This window comes from Myodes glareolus, chromosome 1 (genome assembly GCF_982192425.1).
Source record: "Myodes glareolus chromosome 1, mMyoGla1.1, whole genome shotgun sequence".
Lineage (NCBI taxonomy): Eukaryota > Metazoa > Chordata > Mammalia > Rodentia > Cricetidae > Myodes > Myodes glareolus.
Window position 1 is genome coordinate 139,510,349 of NC_142026.1, and position 16,927 is coordinate 139,527,275.

At 48.9% G+C, this 16,927-nt stretch overlaps 1 protein-coding gene across 1 annotated transcript in view; it reads right to left on the minus strand.

Annotated features, from left to right (window-relative positions):
- Nucleotides 1–2,344: 2,344 nt before the first annotated feature.
- Nucleotides 2,345–16,927, minus strand: part of LOC125391579 (uncharacterized) — a 64,083-nt gene continuing 49,500 nt past the window's right edge. Inside the window, exons 8-13 of the mRNA XM_087900269.1 lie at nt 11,326–11,409; nt 10,324–10,430; nt 6,284–6,344; nt 5,368–5,564; nt 2,844–2,958; nt 2,345–2,521 (exon numbers count right to left, since the gene is read on the minus strand). Of these exons, the coding sequence (XP_087756395.1) occupies nt 2,471–2,521; nt 2,844–2,958; nt 5,368–5,564; nt 6,284–6,344; nt 10,324–10,430; nt 11,326–11,409 (615 nt within the window). The 3' untranslated portion in view covers nt 2,345–2,470. The remainder of the gene's footprint in view (nt 2,522–2,843; nt 2,959–5,367; nt 5,565–6,283; nt 6,345–10,323; nt 10,431–11,325; nt 11,410–16,927) is intronic.

Consider the following 16,927-nt stretch of genomic DNA (forward strand, 5'->3'; position numbering starts at 1 on the left):
CCCAAGTGCTGGGACTGACGGTGTGCCCCACCACCACCTGACTCTACTTCTTGTTAAAAAAAAATTCTCTAAGAAACAATTAATAAATGGGACCTCCTGAACCGAAAAGCTTCTGTAAAGCAAAGGACACAGTCAATAAGACAAAACTACAGATCTTCACCTGCCCTTCATCAGACAGAGGGCTGATCTCCAAAACATACAAAGAACTCGAGAAATTGGTCATCAAAAGAACAAATAATCTAATAAAAAAAATGGAGTACAGACCTAAACAGAGAACTCTCAACAGAGCAATCTAAAATGGCTGAAAGAAACTTAAGGAAATGCTCAACATCCTTAGCCATCAAAGAAATGCAAATCAACACAACTCTGAGATTCCACCTTCCACCTGTAAGAATGACACTGATGACAACTTGTGCTGGAGTTTGTAGGGTAAAGAGAACACTTCTGCATTGCTAGTGGGAGTGCAAACTGGTACAGCCACTTTGGATGTCAGTATGGCGATTTCTCAGAAAATTAGGAAACAACCTTCCTCAAGACCCAGAAATACCACTTTTGGGTATATACTCAAAGGATACTCAATCATACCACAAGGACATGTGCTCAACTAAGTTCATAGCAGCATTGTTTGTCATAGCCAGAACCTGGGAACAACCTAAATGCCTCTCAACCAAAGAATGGATAAGGAAAATGTGGTACATTTACACAATGGAGTACTACACAGCAGAAAAAAATAATGACGTCTTGAAATTTGGAGGCAAATGGATGGAGCTAGAAAGCATCATTTTGAATGAGGTAACCTAGACCCAGAAAGACAAATACCATATGTAGTCATTCATAAGTGGCTTTTAGAAATAAAGCAAAGAAACCCAGCCTATAAATCACAATCCCAGAGAACTTAGACAACAATGAGGACCCTAAGAGAGACATACATGGATCTAATCTACATGGGAAGTAGAAAAGGACAAGATCTCCTGAGTGAATTGGAAGCGTGGGGACCATGGGAGAGGGTTGAAGGGAAGGGGGAAAGCAGGGAAGGGAGCAGAGAAAAAATATAGAGCTCAATAAAAAATGAGTTTAAAAAAAAAAAAGATTCTCTAAGATTCTACCTGCCATTCCCACTAGGGAGCTGCTTGCCTTTGGATGCTATTCCTTGGTGAGATCGGCCTCTTTCTTTGGCTCCTTTAAGGATCTCCACTGCCATTCTGAACTTAGACCAGGCTCATCTCAAACTCACAAAGATCCTTTTGCCTCTGCCTCCCAAGTGTGAGTGTAGGGATTAAAGGTGTGCATCTTATGCCTGGCTGAACTTTTTTTTTAGCTAGTCTTTTTAAAATCTTCTTTTCATATTTTTACGTGAGTGGGTGTTTTGCCTGCATGTGCGTCTGTGTACAGTGCCCGCAGAATCCAGAAGTGGGCCTCGGGTCCCCTGACACTGCCAGAGTCATAGACAACTGTGAACCACCGTGTGAGTTCTGGGAACTGAGCCCAGATCTTCTGCTAGAACAGAAGTGCTCTGAAACGCTAAGCCATCTCTACATCCCCTATTATTATTATTAATTTGTTTTTAATTTTGTTGATTATATTATTATTATTATTATTATTATTATTATTATTATTATTATTATTATTATTATCTTATTCTTGAAGTGCTGGGGATTGAACCCAGGAACTTGAGAATGCAAGTCAAGCCCTCTCCCACTGAGCCACATTCCCAGCTGGTGCCATTTTTTTTTCACTACTGTTTGTTATTCTTTGGATTCCCTAAATCTAAAGGTTGAGATTTTTCACCAGTTCTAGAATACCTTTCTTTTCTGGTTCTGTGCGTTGCTCCACTTCTCCATCATTGCTGGGATTAACCCCATTGGCCTAGGAAGGCCAACTGCCTGTCTGCCAGTGCTAAGCATCAGACCAAGTCTTTGGCCTATCCAGTGCCTGCATGCTGTCTTCAGGTGTGCCTAACCCAACCACGTGTTGGATACTACCTCTGTTAATTATATTTTTCTACCTTATGAAGCTAATTTCATCCATCAAACACCCTTGATCCATTTTCCTGTCTCCTTATGCTCACTCATAATTTAAAAGTTTTTAAGAAAAACTTATTTTTAAGAAAGAAAACAGGCATATTTTCCTCAAGGCACTGCGAAAACAGCAGCAGGCAGAAGGACGCTGAGACAGTGGAACTGAAGAGCCCCCAGTTTAAGTCCCACCCCTAAGTCTGCTCAGCAGGCTGTCAGTGACTACTGTCCTGTCCGTGCTTGGCCATCCCCATCATCTGAATTCATGGCTCTGGGCTCTGCATGGTGATGTCACCTTTATAAGGAAAGAATGATCCAGGCCAGGTGTCTCAGATCAGGAATTTACATCTTTACTGGATGTCAGCCTCGCTGCTTATCGTCATGTTGAACCAAAGGGGAAGAAAGATATCATTTCCTGTTTGGATCTTCTTTACATCTAGTAACCGTATAAAATCTTATTCTTCGTCCACATAGTTCACCCAGTATCGACGTGCTGTCTTAGCCTCCTACAACGAATGAAAGACGAAAAATAACACATACTGGCATGGCCTCTTTCAGTGTTCATAAAATAGATACACTCTGAGTGCTATGCCAGGCACTGACTGTCTTAGCCCCAACTCCAAGGAGTTAGAAAACTCTTCCTCCCCTCCAGTGCCCGCCCTTACCCTGACATCTTCCATGGCCCATCTAGTCTCCAGCCCGGAAATCCTCGGAAATCTCACACTTGCCGCCTCCTGCTCTACCCCGCCTCCCAGTCCTCCTCCACCTTTGATCTCCTGGAGAGCCACAGCCTCCACCCGCACTGGCAGAGAGCAAACAGGAGCCTACCACTACAGGATGGGCCTGGATCACGTGTTCCAGGGTCAGGGGTGCTGTCGGCCTGGGGTCTGCGGTTATCCCAGCAGGAGAAAGCTTGCCCCTCACTTGATCTGAAAGCTTGCTCCTAAAGGACAGAGAGGAGACACTCTTACAGAGGGCATTCAGACTGCTTCTGTGCATGAGATCCAATGGTGTGGACACAGTACAGGACTTTCTCCTGCAAAACAACCGGGTTTTCTTTTCCACTTCATTCTTCTCCATGACATTGACTTTTTTTGGATCATAGACTTCCTCAATATAATTTAAAATGCTTTTGTTGTTTTTCAAGACAGTGTTTCTCTATGTAACATTTATTTATTTGTTTGTTATGTTAGGTGTGTGTTCTGCCTGCAGGTATACCTGCAGGCCAGAAGAGGGCACCAGATCCCATTATAGCTGGTTATGAGCCACCATGTGGTTGCTGGGGATTGAACCCAGGTCCTCTGAAAGAGCAGTCAGTGTATGTCTGTGTGTATGTGTCTTATATATGTTTGTTGATGTGTGTGTGTGTATCTGTATATGTGTCTGCATATGTGTCTATGTTCGTCTCATGCGTTTGTGTCTGGGTCTCTTCATGACTGTGTGTGTGTATCTGCATGTGTATGTCTGTGTGAATGTCTGTTCATGTGTGTATGTGTGTCTGGTGTGCGCATGTGTGTCTGTGTGTGTCTTATATATCTATGTCTGGATCTCTTCATGACTGTGTGTGTATTTGCATGAACGTCTGTGTGTGGGGTGTGTGTGTGTGTGTGTGTGTGTGTGTGTGTGTGTGTGAAAATATCAAGTATCCTGAAATTTACATGAAAATGCATAGAAATTAGAGAAGAATTTTCCCTGACATCTGTGTTGGCTTAAACTTAATGTCACTTTGTACAGGTGGTGTCTGGGGATCTTCCAGAGCCTGTTACTTGAGGATGACTCATTAGCAAATCCAGGCAGCTGAATCAGATGACTCTGGTCCCGCCTTTCCTCAGCCATGGCGCTGCAAAGGAGCCCACGAGAGTGGTGTCTGTATCACTTCGGAGGACAGGAATCAGGGTGGCTCCAGACTGGACAAGAGCACTGGCCTCACCCATCAGCACTTACGTTGTACCAGGGTCTTGGCAGCATCCAAGGCTCTTCTGGGCTGTCTGAAATAATAAAGCCAGGAAGCTCCATTGATTTTTTTTTAGATTTATTATATGTATATGAATGTTTTGTTTGCAATGTGTGTCCGTCATGTGCGTGCTTAGCGTCCTCGGAGGACACTGGCCCTCCCGAACAGGGGTTACGGATAACTGTGAGTCTTGGGAGTGAACCATCTCTCCAGCCCTGGCAGGCTGCTTCGTGAGGATGGGAGGGTGAACGACGGCTTCATTCTAGAATACAAGGTGCTTTGCTGAAAACGTCAACTCGCTTCATTGCACTCAATCTAGGAGAATTCCAAACAGAAAAGCGGACATCTGTTACCAAGAGGCAGATGCCTGAAGGGAATGCGCTGGTGGAAGGCTTTACTGAGCCTCGCCAAGCTGGAGTGCCATCAAAAGTGGCTGTCCACAACCTCACAGGGCATCGGGGGCTGGGCGGAGACTGGACTTCCTGTCAGAGGCAGGCTCACCAACACGAGAAGCATTTGGTCAGACAGCGTTCACTCAGTGAATTTGCCGTCTTACGCAAGTGTCCACACTTAGGAAGATCTAACCCAGCGTGACCATCGAAGACCGGCTGACAGCAGCCCTCCATTTCCCTCTTATGAAATTACTGTCAGGGGAGTGAGAAAGTGGGTATGGGCTGGACTGATGCATAAATGGACGGGACGTTCCAAGAGTTGGTGCCCCAGACAAACGTGACGGAGAATACCTTGCTCACATCACTCAGCTGAGTCCACCAGTAGCCCAAGAAGCAGATGTCATCGTGTACAGGGAACAAGATGATGAAGCACTCTGAGCTCCACTGAGGTCAGTGGAGGGAGTTAAGCTGGGTCCACCTGTGTCAATACGCAGTACCCGCCATGCCACTGAGTCTCACAGTGGGGAGCAGGCACAAGACAGAAACTCGCACCCCCTGACTCGGGGGAGGATGGAGAGGTAGACACCTGCTCCACTCAGGGGCCCTAGGAAGGACTGTGAAGAAAGTGGTCTGGGATTGGCCGAGACCCAGAGGGTGGTCCTGTGGGTGAAATCCAAATTACTTCTCTGTTTTCACCCTTCCACCGCCAAATTCTTCTAATGCCGCGGTATAGTTCTGTTGTTTACTTGTTTGCTTTGGGCGAGTTGCTTCTAACCTACTATTTTCTCACACTTATTTGGTGGGTGTACATGCATGTATGTGCGTGTGTGCGTGCATGTGTGCACACATACATGTGGAAGTCAGAGGGAAACATGCAGGACCTGGTTCTCTTCTTCCACTGTGTAGGCCCCAGAGATCTCAGGCCGTCAAGCTTGGCAGCCCCTCTCTGCCCCTCTCTGCCCGCTGAGCCATCTCACTGGCCCTGTCCTGGTGACTGATAACTCACATGCCACACAGGGTCACTTGGTGTCTTCCTGTCTTCAAGAGGGAACTTCTCTGTTGACTTCCTGGGCTGTGGCACTTGAGGAATCGGAGGGCAGGTGGTGCTTGAAGCTGCTGGCCAGGGACCAGGGGATCCTCCACCCCCATTTCTCCGGGTGGAGCATCTGCCTGCGTGTGCCTGCTTGAGACCAGGTAATCCAGCTCGGGAAGAAAGGAACATTGTCATTTTGTGAAACGGGAGGTGGAGAGCAATGAGCATGAAGGTGTCTACTCATATTTTAAATTTAAATGCCAATGCCCAAACTGTGTCACCTTAGAAAATTCTCCCTTGTCACCCGGAACTACCGCTGGGGTCCCCCTGCAGGCCTGCTCTGTCACCGTTCCTCCTGGTCACTGCCTCATATCCAGTGTCACAAGGGAAGGAGCAGAGGAAGGTGGGGTGGTTTGGGCTTTGTCCTGTTTTTAAGTTAGACAGTAATTTTTATTTGAGACAGAGTCCTCAGGTAGCCCAGGCTGGCCTCAAACTCACTGCCTAGCAAGGGATGACTCCGAACTCTCAATTTTCCTGCCTCTACCTCTCAAGTGCTAAGATTACAGGTATGTGCCACCACAGCCTGTTTATGTGATGCTGGGGTTTGAGCCCAAGGTCTCCTGTATGCTAGGCAAACACTCCGCTAGCTCAGCTATCTCTCCATCCCCAGACTGAAGACTTTACTGCACAGCAACCAAAACGTACTTCTCTGTCCCTGGCCACCACCACCTAAGGTCCTAATTTGAACCCCAGTTCAATGAGAAAGGACTGGATCTTACAGCCAGGAGATGGTGCACATCCCTTCCCAGGTCCCTCTGCACCTCCCAAGTCTACGTCCCAGCAAGACAAAATGCCTTTGGTGCTGTCTCTGGGCCCACAAGACACTGACCAGAACTCTAGCCCTGTGCTCGGGCAGCAGGTCTGCAAAGCGGTCTTCTCTCTCCAGCAGTCTTCCCGGATGGCACCAAACAGAGAAAAGCAAACACAGAAGAAGCTGTCAGGCCCGGCACCCTTTGAGTACACAAGGCTGCAGCCACAGGCCTCCGTGTCCTCACGCTGGACACCCTCAGCTGGGTCATCCTGCAGGAGGCCACAGGGACAGGACTGCTCTCACACAGTGCGGTTAGGCCAGACAAGTGGCATGACTCTAAGAGCAGGCTCTTACCACGTGTTCAAAATAAAGTTTGGCCTAGAAATGGGCCTGCTCCCAGAGAGTCTGCAGCTCAAGGAGCACACTGTGCTGGAGGGAAGCCTCCTGGAACAGGCTTATGGGACAGTGCCCTCTCAAGGCTGGCTCGTTGTCTTCTTTAATGAGCCCTACTAGCTTCTCCAAGCCTTGAGTGAGTTAGGAGGGCTGTTGGCCCTCATGAAGATGTTCACACTTAAGTGTGCCCTGCATACACTTCTCGTCATGAAGGTCACAGGGCTCTCAATGGACCTCACCTGTGTACTGAGCACAGGTGCTTGAGACACTGCGTGTCTGTGTGCACATGTGTGTATGCATATGTGTGTGAGTGTGTGCATGTGTGTATATGTGTGCATGTATGAGTGTGTGTGCATGTGTGGATATATGTGTGTATGAGTGTGTGTGTATAACTGTGTGTATGTGTGTGTGCATGAATGTATGCATGTGTATGCCTGTGTGTATGTGTGTGTATGAGAGTGTGTGTTTGTGTGTGTGTGTGTGTGTGTGCGCGCGCGAACACAAGACATGTGTGTACATATATGCATGGTAGGGAATTTCCTTAATATCTTCAGCTAACCCCCCGAAACAGTAGACTGTGAATAAACTGTGGCCCTGTCCCAGGTTAAAGTATAAATGACATCATTATGTAGCCTCAGGAACATTCCTCAATTAACAGTCTCCCTGGGGGCTCTTATTGGTTCTCACAACAGGCCTTATAAGCTGGCCTGGGACTAGCTGTGTAGACCAGGCTGGCCTCAAACTCACAGAGATCTGCCTGTTTCTGCCTCTAGAGTGCTGGGTTTAGTGGCCTGTCTGTCCCTCTGCCAGGCCCTGGGGCTGTGTTTGAGGCCATAGGCTCTAGAACCAATAAACAACCACTGTGTTCCTTGAGTGAGGACAGAGGTAATAAACAAGGCCCTGTGGATGCTTTTCATTGCCTCCTGTGCTACTCCTGGCATGCCCAGGATGTCTGAGGCAAAGAAGTGGGCCACCCATGCCCAAGGGACTCAGCTGAGCTCACACAACAGCTGGGGGTCACCAGGGAGCAAAGGCAAGCCCGTCTGGGCTGGATTCTGCTGCACGACAGGGCAGGTGAGGTTTGTCTTTGTAGGCAGGACACAGCAAACAGTCTTTTATCAGCCCAAACAGCTGTTTGACAAACTGCTTTCCCTGGAGAAGCTGGGCCTGTGGGAGGATGCTCGTTAATTAGGACCCTGGGTGGTTCCTTTGAGTCACTGAGGGAACTCCAACAGCTGGAGAACGCTGCTCAAGGAAGGGTGGCGAGCTCTGTGTGAGCCAGGGGTGGGTGAGAGGAGGCTCTCACACAAGGCCTCCTAGAGAGGGGTGTCCATCTCCCGTTTCCGGGGCAGTGGACCAGGGAGCAGGAAGAGCAGGGTGATTTCCTGGACGCAGGCCTAGGCACAGGACAGATCTGCAAAGTAAGCTGTGAGCGCCACAGACAGCAGCTTCCTACAAGGTTTTCCCTCAGCGGGGTACCCCGAGTCACCTCCATTTTCAGGAACCACCGGTCTTTATGCCACTGTGTGTTCAGTGTAGGTACACGCCTTTAATCCCAGCACGCTGGAGCCAGAGGCAGGCGGGTCTCTGCGTTCCGGGACAGCCTGGTCTACAGAGTGAGTAGACAGGAATCCACAGAGAAACCCTGTCTCAGAAATGTTTCAGATAAAAGGAAGAAAATGGAGGATTTTTGAAAACCTAGCCTTCTGTCTTTTTACCCTAAAACTTGAAGCTTTTGCTACTTACTAAAGAAATAAAAGTAATTTACCCTTTCCAGGACGTGTAAATTAAATGCTGCAAAAAGCTGTACATACAGCTCAGCACCCTTGAAGGGGCCTTTCACCCACTGCGCAGTGAGCGTGAAGTTATTTGGCCATGGTCCCCGAAGTGACCGCCTGTCCTTGGCCCGTGTATGTGGGAATGAGCGTCAGTAGGTTGGCTCTACACCTGGACCTGCTGTGTTTCTAGCATTACATGAACTGGCTTCATCCAGACAAAGAGAATGTTCTGAAGGGGCTGAAAGAAATTCTGCGGGAAAGGACAGCAGTGGGCAGGGCCGTGATGCCCAGCGCTGCGGGTCTGGGGCTCCCACGGAAGGAGCTTTAGAGGTGGGCCTTGTTACATCCTCAGCCCAGACGGGCAGCCATTGCCATTTCCCCCTTCCAGCTGATTAAAGGGGACCAGAGAACAACTTACTCCCTTACTCCTTAAATTGCAACAACAAAGGCTTGCCCTCTCTATTCAATCAAAACAACTGGGCTGCCCGATTCAGATGCTAACAGCGGGCCAGAATTGGTCCCTAAATGAGGGAAACACTCCCCTGACACCACCCACCACCCCGCAAATGACCAACAAGCGGCTTCTTTGCCGCCAGAGTTCTCCCAGGTGTATGTTCTGTTAAATGTTTCATGGGAAACACCCCAGTGGTGGGAGGAATAGAGTTCCCAGAGGTGGGGGCAGAGGGATGCCTCCACCCACACAAGCCTCTGCCGGAAAAGAACTTGGTCTCCTGTAGAACCTCCTCCCGTGTTGTGGCTTTGGGATGTTTTGACAGACTGAATGCATCTTTTGAATACCTTGAGAACGATCACTGTCTCCATCTGTCCCAGTTTCTGAAGGCCTCTCGTGGGTGGACTCTCAGTGGAGAGCCTGGCTGGTTTCTCAGCTCTCTAGGACCCAACTCCCTATCTGTTAGGACAGCAGCATAGTCTGGGACCCTCTGCCTCCTGCTTTATCCACCTTGAGCTCATAGGGCAGGCCAGAGTCAGATGGCCCAAGTTCAACTCCCAGGTGGCAACCTCAAGCCAGGTCCTAGACCCATATACTGGGGGTCACTGTGTCCTTGATCAGTTTTGGGGGTGAGGAGGCGTGAGGGCAATGCCTACATCTCCATGCTGTTGCAGAAAAGTACATACAATACATGCAGAGACTGTCTTTGCCATCATTACAACAGTATACATACATCCATCCATACACACACACATACACACATACGCACACACATACACATGCACACAAGCATACATACGTACATATACACACACATGCACACACACGCACGCATGCATGTGCACACACACACACACAAACACACACGTCTGCCTTATCTGTCAACTTCCAAATTATGTCCATTTTGATCTTACACATCCCCACCCCACTAAGCAGTGTGGTCACTAGGGAATGGCACACTCTGAGGCCATGGTGGCGCCCAGGGAAGTCCGCTAACATTCTACTCATTGCTGGAGCTTCAGTGGCCCCAATCCTGGGCAGGTACTGAATCCCCGCCCTCGCCTCTGCCCCCTTTCACATTCTTTCACAGCCTCACAGGGTGGCAGAACCGCCATCCCATCTGAGACTACACCAGTTCCTCCCCTCATGACTAGGTTCTATGCTCTCCCTTGTCTAGGAGGCTGCCTGAAGGCTGTTTGGTAGCAACAATTCGTGGGTGTCTGTGTGAAGAGAAATAAGAAGGAGACACCCAGGGCTGGCCCTAGCTCAGTGGGCCTAGCTTAGCCAGGCTGCGGGGAGGGTAAGAAAAGAAGGGAGGGAGGGAGGGAAGTCCCTAAGAGAAGGGAAGGGGAGGAGAGGGAAGGGAAGAGGAAAATAAACTGTGAGTATGGCGGTTCACACCATAAACCCAGCCTTTGGGAAGACAAGGCAGAGTGATTTTGAGTTTGGCCTCAGAGTGAGCTGCCAAGATGGTGCCTGTAGGGGGCGGGGCTTACCTTCTGGAGAATTCCATGTTAGCCAGGGAGGTGGAATACATCTGATCCAACCGACTGAGAAATCTCTTGCTCTGGGAATCTGTCCTTGTCTTAGACATAATCTTGCTCTGTAAGATGCATTTTGCCGTGAACACATCTCTTCCGCTCACTTTAGCTACGCACCTTGTAGCTAGCTAGCACTTGAATTTCTCAAGCATGGAGATACAAAAACCCCTTTGTATCACTCTGGTACAGACGGGCAAGGATGCTGCGTGCAGGAACTGAACACTGTCCTATATTCCATGACGGTTAAGTGGTAATACCTACTCTCTCATTTTGGTTTATGGTGCCTGTGATGGGTGGACATCCCACCCTGGCCTTCCTGGGCCACATTCCTGCAGATGTGATGTCACTACTTAGGTTGTTCAGCCTTCCTCTCAAAGGACAACACCAAGAGCCCTGCACCAACCTGACACAGAACAAACACGTCTTTTTAATAACAGCTAAAAGGAGCATCCAGTGTGCTGTGTAGTATTTTAAAAACACCAAAATACTGTTATGAATTGTACCACTCTTTAAAAAGTGTGGGGAAATATGTACATTTATCTAGGTTTTTTTCCCTCCTTCAGTGCTAAGAGTCAAACCCAGGACTTCAAGCATGCTAAACCTATATGCAAACATACACTCCATGCCAGAAATTGCTTAAGAAACTATGAACAGTAACAAAAACTATATCCAATTTCATCCCAAAGCAGTGACTACTAGATGGGAGGAAGGTGATCCAAAAAGAAGAAAACAGACCTAGAAATGGTAAAGCGTGAAGCTAAGGAGGAAGGAAGGATGGGAAGGGGAAATGCCCAAGCTGGAGGGAAAATGCCAGCCCCCAGGCCTGAGACAGGAAGCCGTTTATCTACCTACTGTGATTCCTCACTGAGACCTGGACCCTTGGCTAGGGCTAAAGTTGTTCGGAAGGGCCAACAGGACAGAGGTCACCAAAGGTGAGGTTGGTTAGCACGCACTCACCTCCCCCTGTCCGTGGGGCAGTCTCGGGACCACTTCACGCTGTTGGCACCGTTTTCTCCATTCCGTAAGTCGAGAGAGGAGGCTCTTGGAAGAAAACAAAAGAGGTCTTCTTGCAAATGTCCTCCACTGGGCCTTTTTCGTTAAACCTTGAAGCCACGCCCTGGCCTCTCCGCCTCTGTCACCTCATGACAGCTTGTCCTTAGTGTCCGACTCCAGGCTAGAGTCCGCCCTCTGGGCTTGTCAGCCTCACGTGGTCAGGAGCCTTTGTGCTAGCTGTTTCTACTGTGAACATGGTGTCTGTCACCTCTCAGTGAAAGTCGGTAAGTGAGATGGCTGGAACCCATCGCATAGGCTGAGGTACAGCCACCAGGAACATATGAAAGAAAGCAGGATGCAGTGAGTGAGGGATGAGGGATGGAGGCGGGAAGAGCATTAGGCTCCGTGGACCACACCGAGACTCACGTGAACACTGCTGGCACCCTAGGGCTGGGGCTGGGAACAAAAGGCACAGAAACACCTAAAGCAACAAGAGCAGAGCCCAACTTGTTCGAATGTGGCGACCTGGGGGAAGTGGACGATCCCTCGAGATCCACAACTTTCAAAATTCACCCAAGATGAGAAACACAGGCTTGGTGATCATAATTAAAGAAACTGACAAGTGGAGGCCTCCAACCCAGGTGGCTTCGTAGAACACATGTGCCTAGTCCTGAAGGAAATTCTGACACAAGATGTTACACACTGCAGAAGGTGGAAGAGGAGAGACTCCTCCTCACATCATTGAGCCCCGTCTCCACTACTGCAAACGCAGATCTCAGGAACGCTCGGTGTGTATCTGATGTGTGTCCCAGACCAAGGGCCTCTGCAGGCTGTAGCAGGAACTCGGTGTCATGATAGGCCACGTCAGACTTCAAGGAAACAGCTTCACTGTTACACTCAAAAATGTTAACACACACACACTACACACACACACACACACTACACACACACACCACACACACACACACACCATACACACACACACACAACACACACACTACACACATACTACACACACACTACACACACACACACTACACACACACCACACACATACACTACACACACACTACACACACACACTACACACACACCACACACACACTACACACACACACTACACATACACACACCACACACACACCACACACACACACACCACACACACCACACACACACCACACACACACACACGCTACACACACACACTATACACACACACACTACACACACACACACACACACACACACACATACACACATCCAAGCCAGCAATGTATGAAAGCAACTGAGCAGGTTTCCCAGCAAGGCCAAGGTGGCCCAGCATCATGTGTCAGTCAGTGGACTCCGCTGTCTCAATAGACAGGGAAGTGAATTGATATCCAAAATTCATTTGGAAAATTCTACATGCACTCATGACTGAAAATAGAAGGGAACCTTCTCAACTTCGCAAGGGTCGTCCCAGGAAGTCCACAGCCAACATCACATTTAACCTGAACCACACGAGACTTTCTGTTAGGACCAAAAACAAAACAAGGAGGTCTGTTCTTAAATTTCATTCATGTCAGTGGGTCACATATCAGCAGGTCACGTGTCAGTGGGTCACATGTCAGCAGCGCCCATGTCAATGGGTCACATGTCAGCAGGTCACGTGTCAGCGGTGTACATGTCAGCAGTGCACATGTCAGCAGTACATATGCCAGCAATGCACATGTCAGCAGAGCACATGTCAGCAGGTCACGTGTCAGCAGTGCACATGTCAGCAGTGCACATGTCAGAAGTGCACATGTCAGCAGAGCACATGTCAGCAGTACACATATCAGCAGTGCACTTGTCAGCAGTGCACATGTCAGCAGTGCACATGTCAGCAGAGCACATGTCAGCAGAGCACATGTCAGCAGAGCACATGTCAGCAGTACACATGTCAGCGATGCCCATGTCAGCGGTGCCCATGTCAGTGGGTCACATGTCAGCGGGTCTCATGTCAGTAGTACCTATGCCAGCAGGTCACATGTCAGTGGTGCCCATGTCAGCAGTGCCCATGTCAATGGGTCACATGTCAGCAGGTCACGTGTCAGCGGTGCACAAGTCAGCAGTGCACATGTCAGTGGGTCACATGTCAGTGGGTCACATGTCAGTGGGTCACATGTGTAATTGTAGGATTCCTCAGGAAAATAGGAGGTGGAGACAGGAAGACAGAGGTATGAGCCCGGGAGCTTGGAATACACAGCCCAGCAGCAGAAAGAAAGACAAGGGAGACCCAGTCTCAAATCGGGGCAACTCCTGACAGTTGTTCTGTTAGCTCCACATGCATTCTGGGGCACGTACACACGTGTACACATGTTTGCACACACACATACAATAAATACACAAATAATTGTTAAAAGATTCTGCCAATAATCTTTATAAACGTAGACCAATGTACTCTAACATCTGTATGGAAAAGTAAAAGTCAGAAAGTGGGAGGGAGGTTGGAAAAGAGTAAAAACAACCCTTCCCAACAGAACGGTTTACACTAAGGAAGACTGTGTGACACCGGTAGCGGAGACACACACAGGCAAAACAGCGGAACATGCTAGAGCACTCAGAATGCACCTGTGTGATACGCCCGAGTGCTAACAAAGGCACAAAAGCAACCTCCTTCCCCACTAATTTGCTTGAGCCAATGAGCAGCCATGGACAAACGCGAGCGCACACCCCGACAGTTAAGATAAACAGAAACAAAACAAAAGTCCTGAGCAAACTAGAGGGCTGCCCAGAGGTGAGCAGGATTCCCCAGGCCACAGCCAGTCCTGGCAGCTCCTGTTCTCATGTCTTCCCACACCACGAGCCAAGCTAAGTCCTCTCTTCAGTGACAGGGAGGTGACCTACACTGCGGGGGTCACCAGGGGGATGTGGAGACGAACTGGGGGGGAGGCGAGGCTGATAGAGGGGACGCCCCAGGCTTTGGGCTTGCAGATTGTTCCCTTCATGCTTCCATATTTAGTGCTCACAGCATCCCGTCCCTTGGCCTTAGTTGGCACAGGGTGAGACAGACAATGAGGGCTCAGTGGCCTCCTAACGCCACATAACCTGCCAGGCACACGGATTTAACCCACAGGTCCTTGACGTTAGCAGTTCCCCCCCCCCCCGCACCTCCCCCCCCAAGTAAGTTGTTGCTTGGTCAGGTACGCGTTCTCTCTCCCTTTCTCTCTCTCCCTCTCTCCCTCCATCACCTGTCTGTCTGTCTGTCTGTCCTATCTATCTATCTATCTATCTATCTATCTATCTATCTATCTATCTATCTATCTACCATCTGTCTTTATCTATCTATTATCTAGCTATATATCTATCATCTATCTATATCTATCTCTCTCATCTGTCTGTCTATCTGTCTCTATCTCCCTCTCTCTCTTCTGGGACATCTTATAGTAAACTGACAGAAAACTGAACTCCTGGAATTCTTCTATAAACAGGAAAATACTGCTAACAGAGCCGTAGGAAAAGGCATCAACCAGAGAAACTCGGCTATGATATTAAGAGAAGAAATCCAGCAACATAATGTCCATTCACTTCATTACGTCATGGCTCTGAGTTTAGGGAAGAGGCCAAACACAGAGAAACACACAGGAAAAGAGCCTAGAGATGTCTTCCGAGTTTAAACTTTGAACCCAGAGTGTTCTCTGCACACATGTATGTACATTCATAGTGCATGGATGTCCCTGCGTCCCTGCTCTAGAACCTCCAGCCAACTCTTCCCATATGCTCAGCCCGGGCCTCCTGTGACAGGAACAGCCTTTCAGAGCCGTATTAAACACTAAGGACACAGACCCTGGGGACGGAAATGCATCCTTCCTTGTAAAGTTAGCCGGCAGTTGCTCTCAGCATAATTCCTGGGACACCCAGTGAAGAGGAAAAGGAAGTGTCAAAGTCATGCTTTTTTGCAAACTTCAAAGGTCGCCCCTCCCCCCTCTTTACATTTTACTGTCTGGGGAGCTGACTCGCCTGCAGCTGTGGGCAGAGACTGTGTCCCTGTGTCAAACCTGCCTCCTCCCCCCCCCCCACCCCGGGCCCATAAAACTACAGCGGGGAAGTGGGTACAGGTGTGGAAGGCAGGGAGCATCCTAGTGAAGTCCCTAACACCTCTGGGAGCTGCTCAAGGCAAAGGGCCAGGCCAAGGGAGGCTAGAGAGGTGCCAGGCACACTCTGCACACCTGTGTGCTGGGTTCAATCTTGTGCCACAGCTGAAATGAGGTAAAGGCTCTGCCACCCCCCAACACACACACACACACCAGCACAGCAGGCCCTGTGTGTGCAAACCCTCTGAGCCAAAGACCACTGGAAGCAGAGCTGCCGCCAGAGTGTGCCTTGGATGCTTCACAGCCCAGTTCAGGGATGTCACGCAGAGCGAGCGTGGGTACAAATGTCTTGCCTGCATTCCTCACCGAAGAGAAAGGAGCTGAGGACCGTGATACATGTCAGTAAGACAGCACCTGGGAGGCCAAAAAGAAGACTGTGGGTTCTGAGTCAGCCTGGACTACGGAGTGAGAGAGACAGGGTTGAGGGGTGGGGGTGAGAGGGTGGCTGTTAAAAATCAAATGTGCATGTTTCCCAAGACATCAGAATTTTTTTGCCAGTCACATAAAAACGTAAAACACTTTGTCTTTTCTTTTTTTTCCCCAGTAAAGAGAAACTAGTAATTACGAATTCTTGACCACTATGTCTTACTCATTTGTTCCAATGTCTTGAAGCAAAAGGGGGTGGGGGAGAGGAAACAGATTTATTTACCGCAACCGTAAAGGATTCACATTGGTTTTATTAGGCAGGTCAAGAAACAAACGTGTTTACTTTTTTATTAATTTTTAATTTCTTTGCAAATTTCACATGGATGCAGTGTGTACCATTTCTACTCTGCTCTCTCCCTCCTCTAACTTTTCTCCCCAGCTCGGTTGCCTGATGGCCTCTTATTTTATAATTACTTTCACAATACATACGTGTGTGTACTTGCACACACATACATATGCACACACGAGTGCATCTTGTTTCGCTTGTATGCACATGCAATAAACACACTTCTGTGTGGGTTCTGGGGCTGAGTTACGGCCGCATGCTTTATCCCACGGCAGATGCTTTATGCAGTGAGCTGCTGCCCAGCCCCTCTGCGTGTCGAGTCATTTCGTCAGACACATGACATTTTACACCTCACATAGTCAGAACAGACACACTCCGGATCATCTGAATCCCACCCCTCCCCCACCTCCTCACACCCCTGCTCTGTAGACCAGGCTGGTCTTGAACTCAGAGATCCGCCTCCCTCTGTCTCTTGAGTGCTGGGATTAAAGGCATGTGCCACCATGCCTGTGAGTCATCTAAATTCTTTTATTTTAATTAATTTATTTTATTTTATGTGCATTGGTGTTTTCCCTACATGCATGCCTGTGTGAGGGTGTCTGATCTGGGAGCTACAGACAGTTGTGAGCTACCATGTGGGTGTTGGGAAATGAACTTGGGTCCTCTGGAAGAACAGTCAGTGCTCTTAACCATTGAGCCATCTCTCCAACCCTGATCATCTGAATTCTTAAGGCCC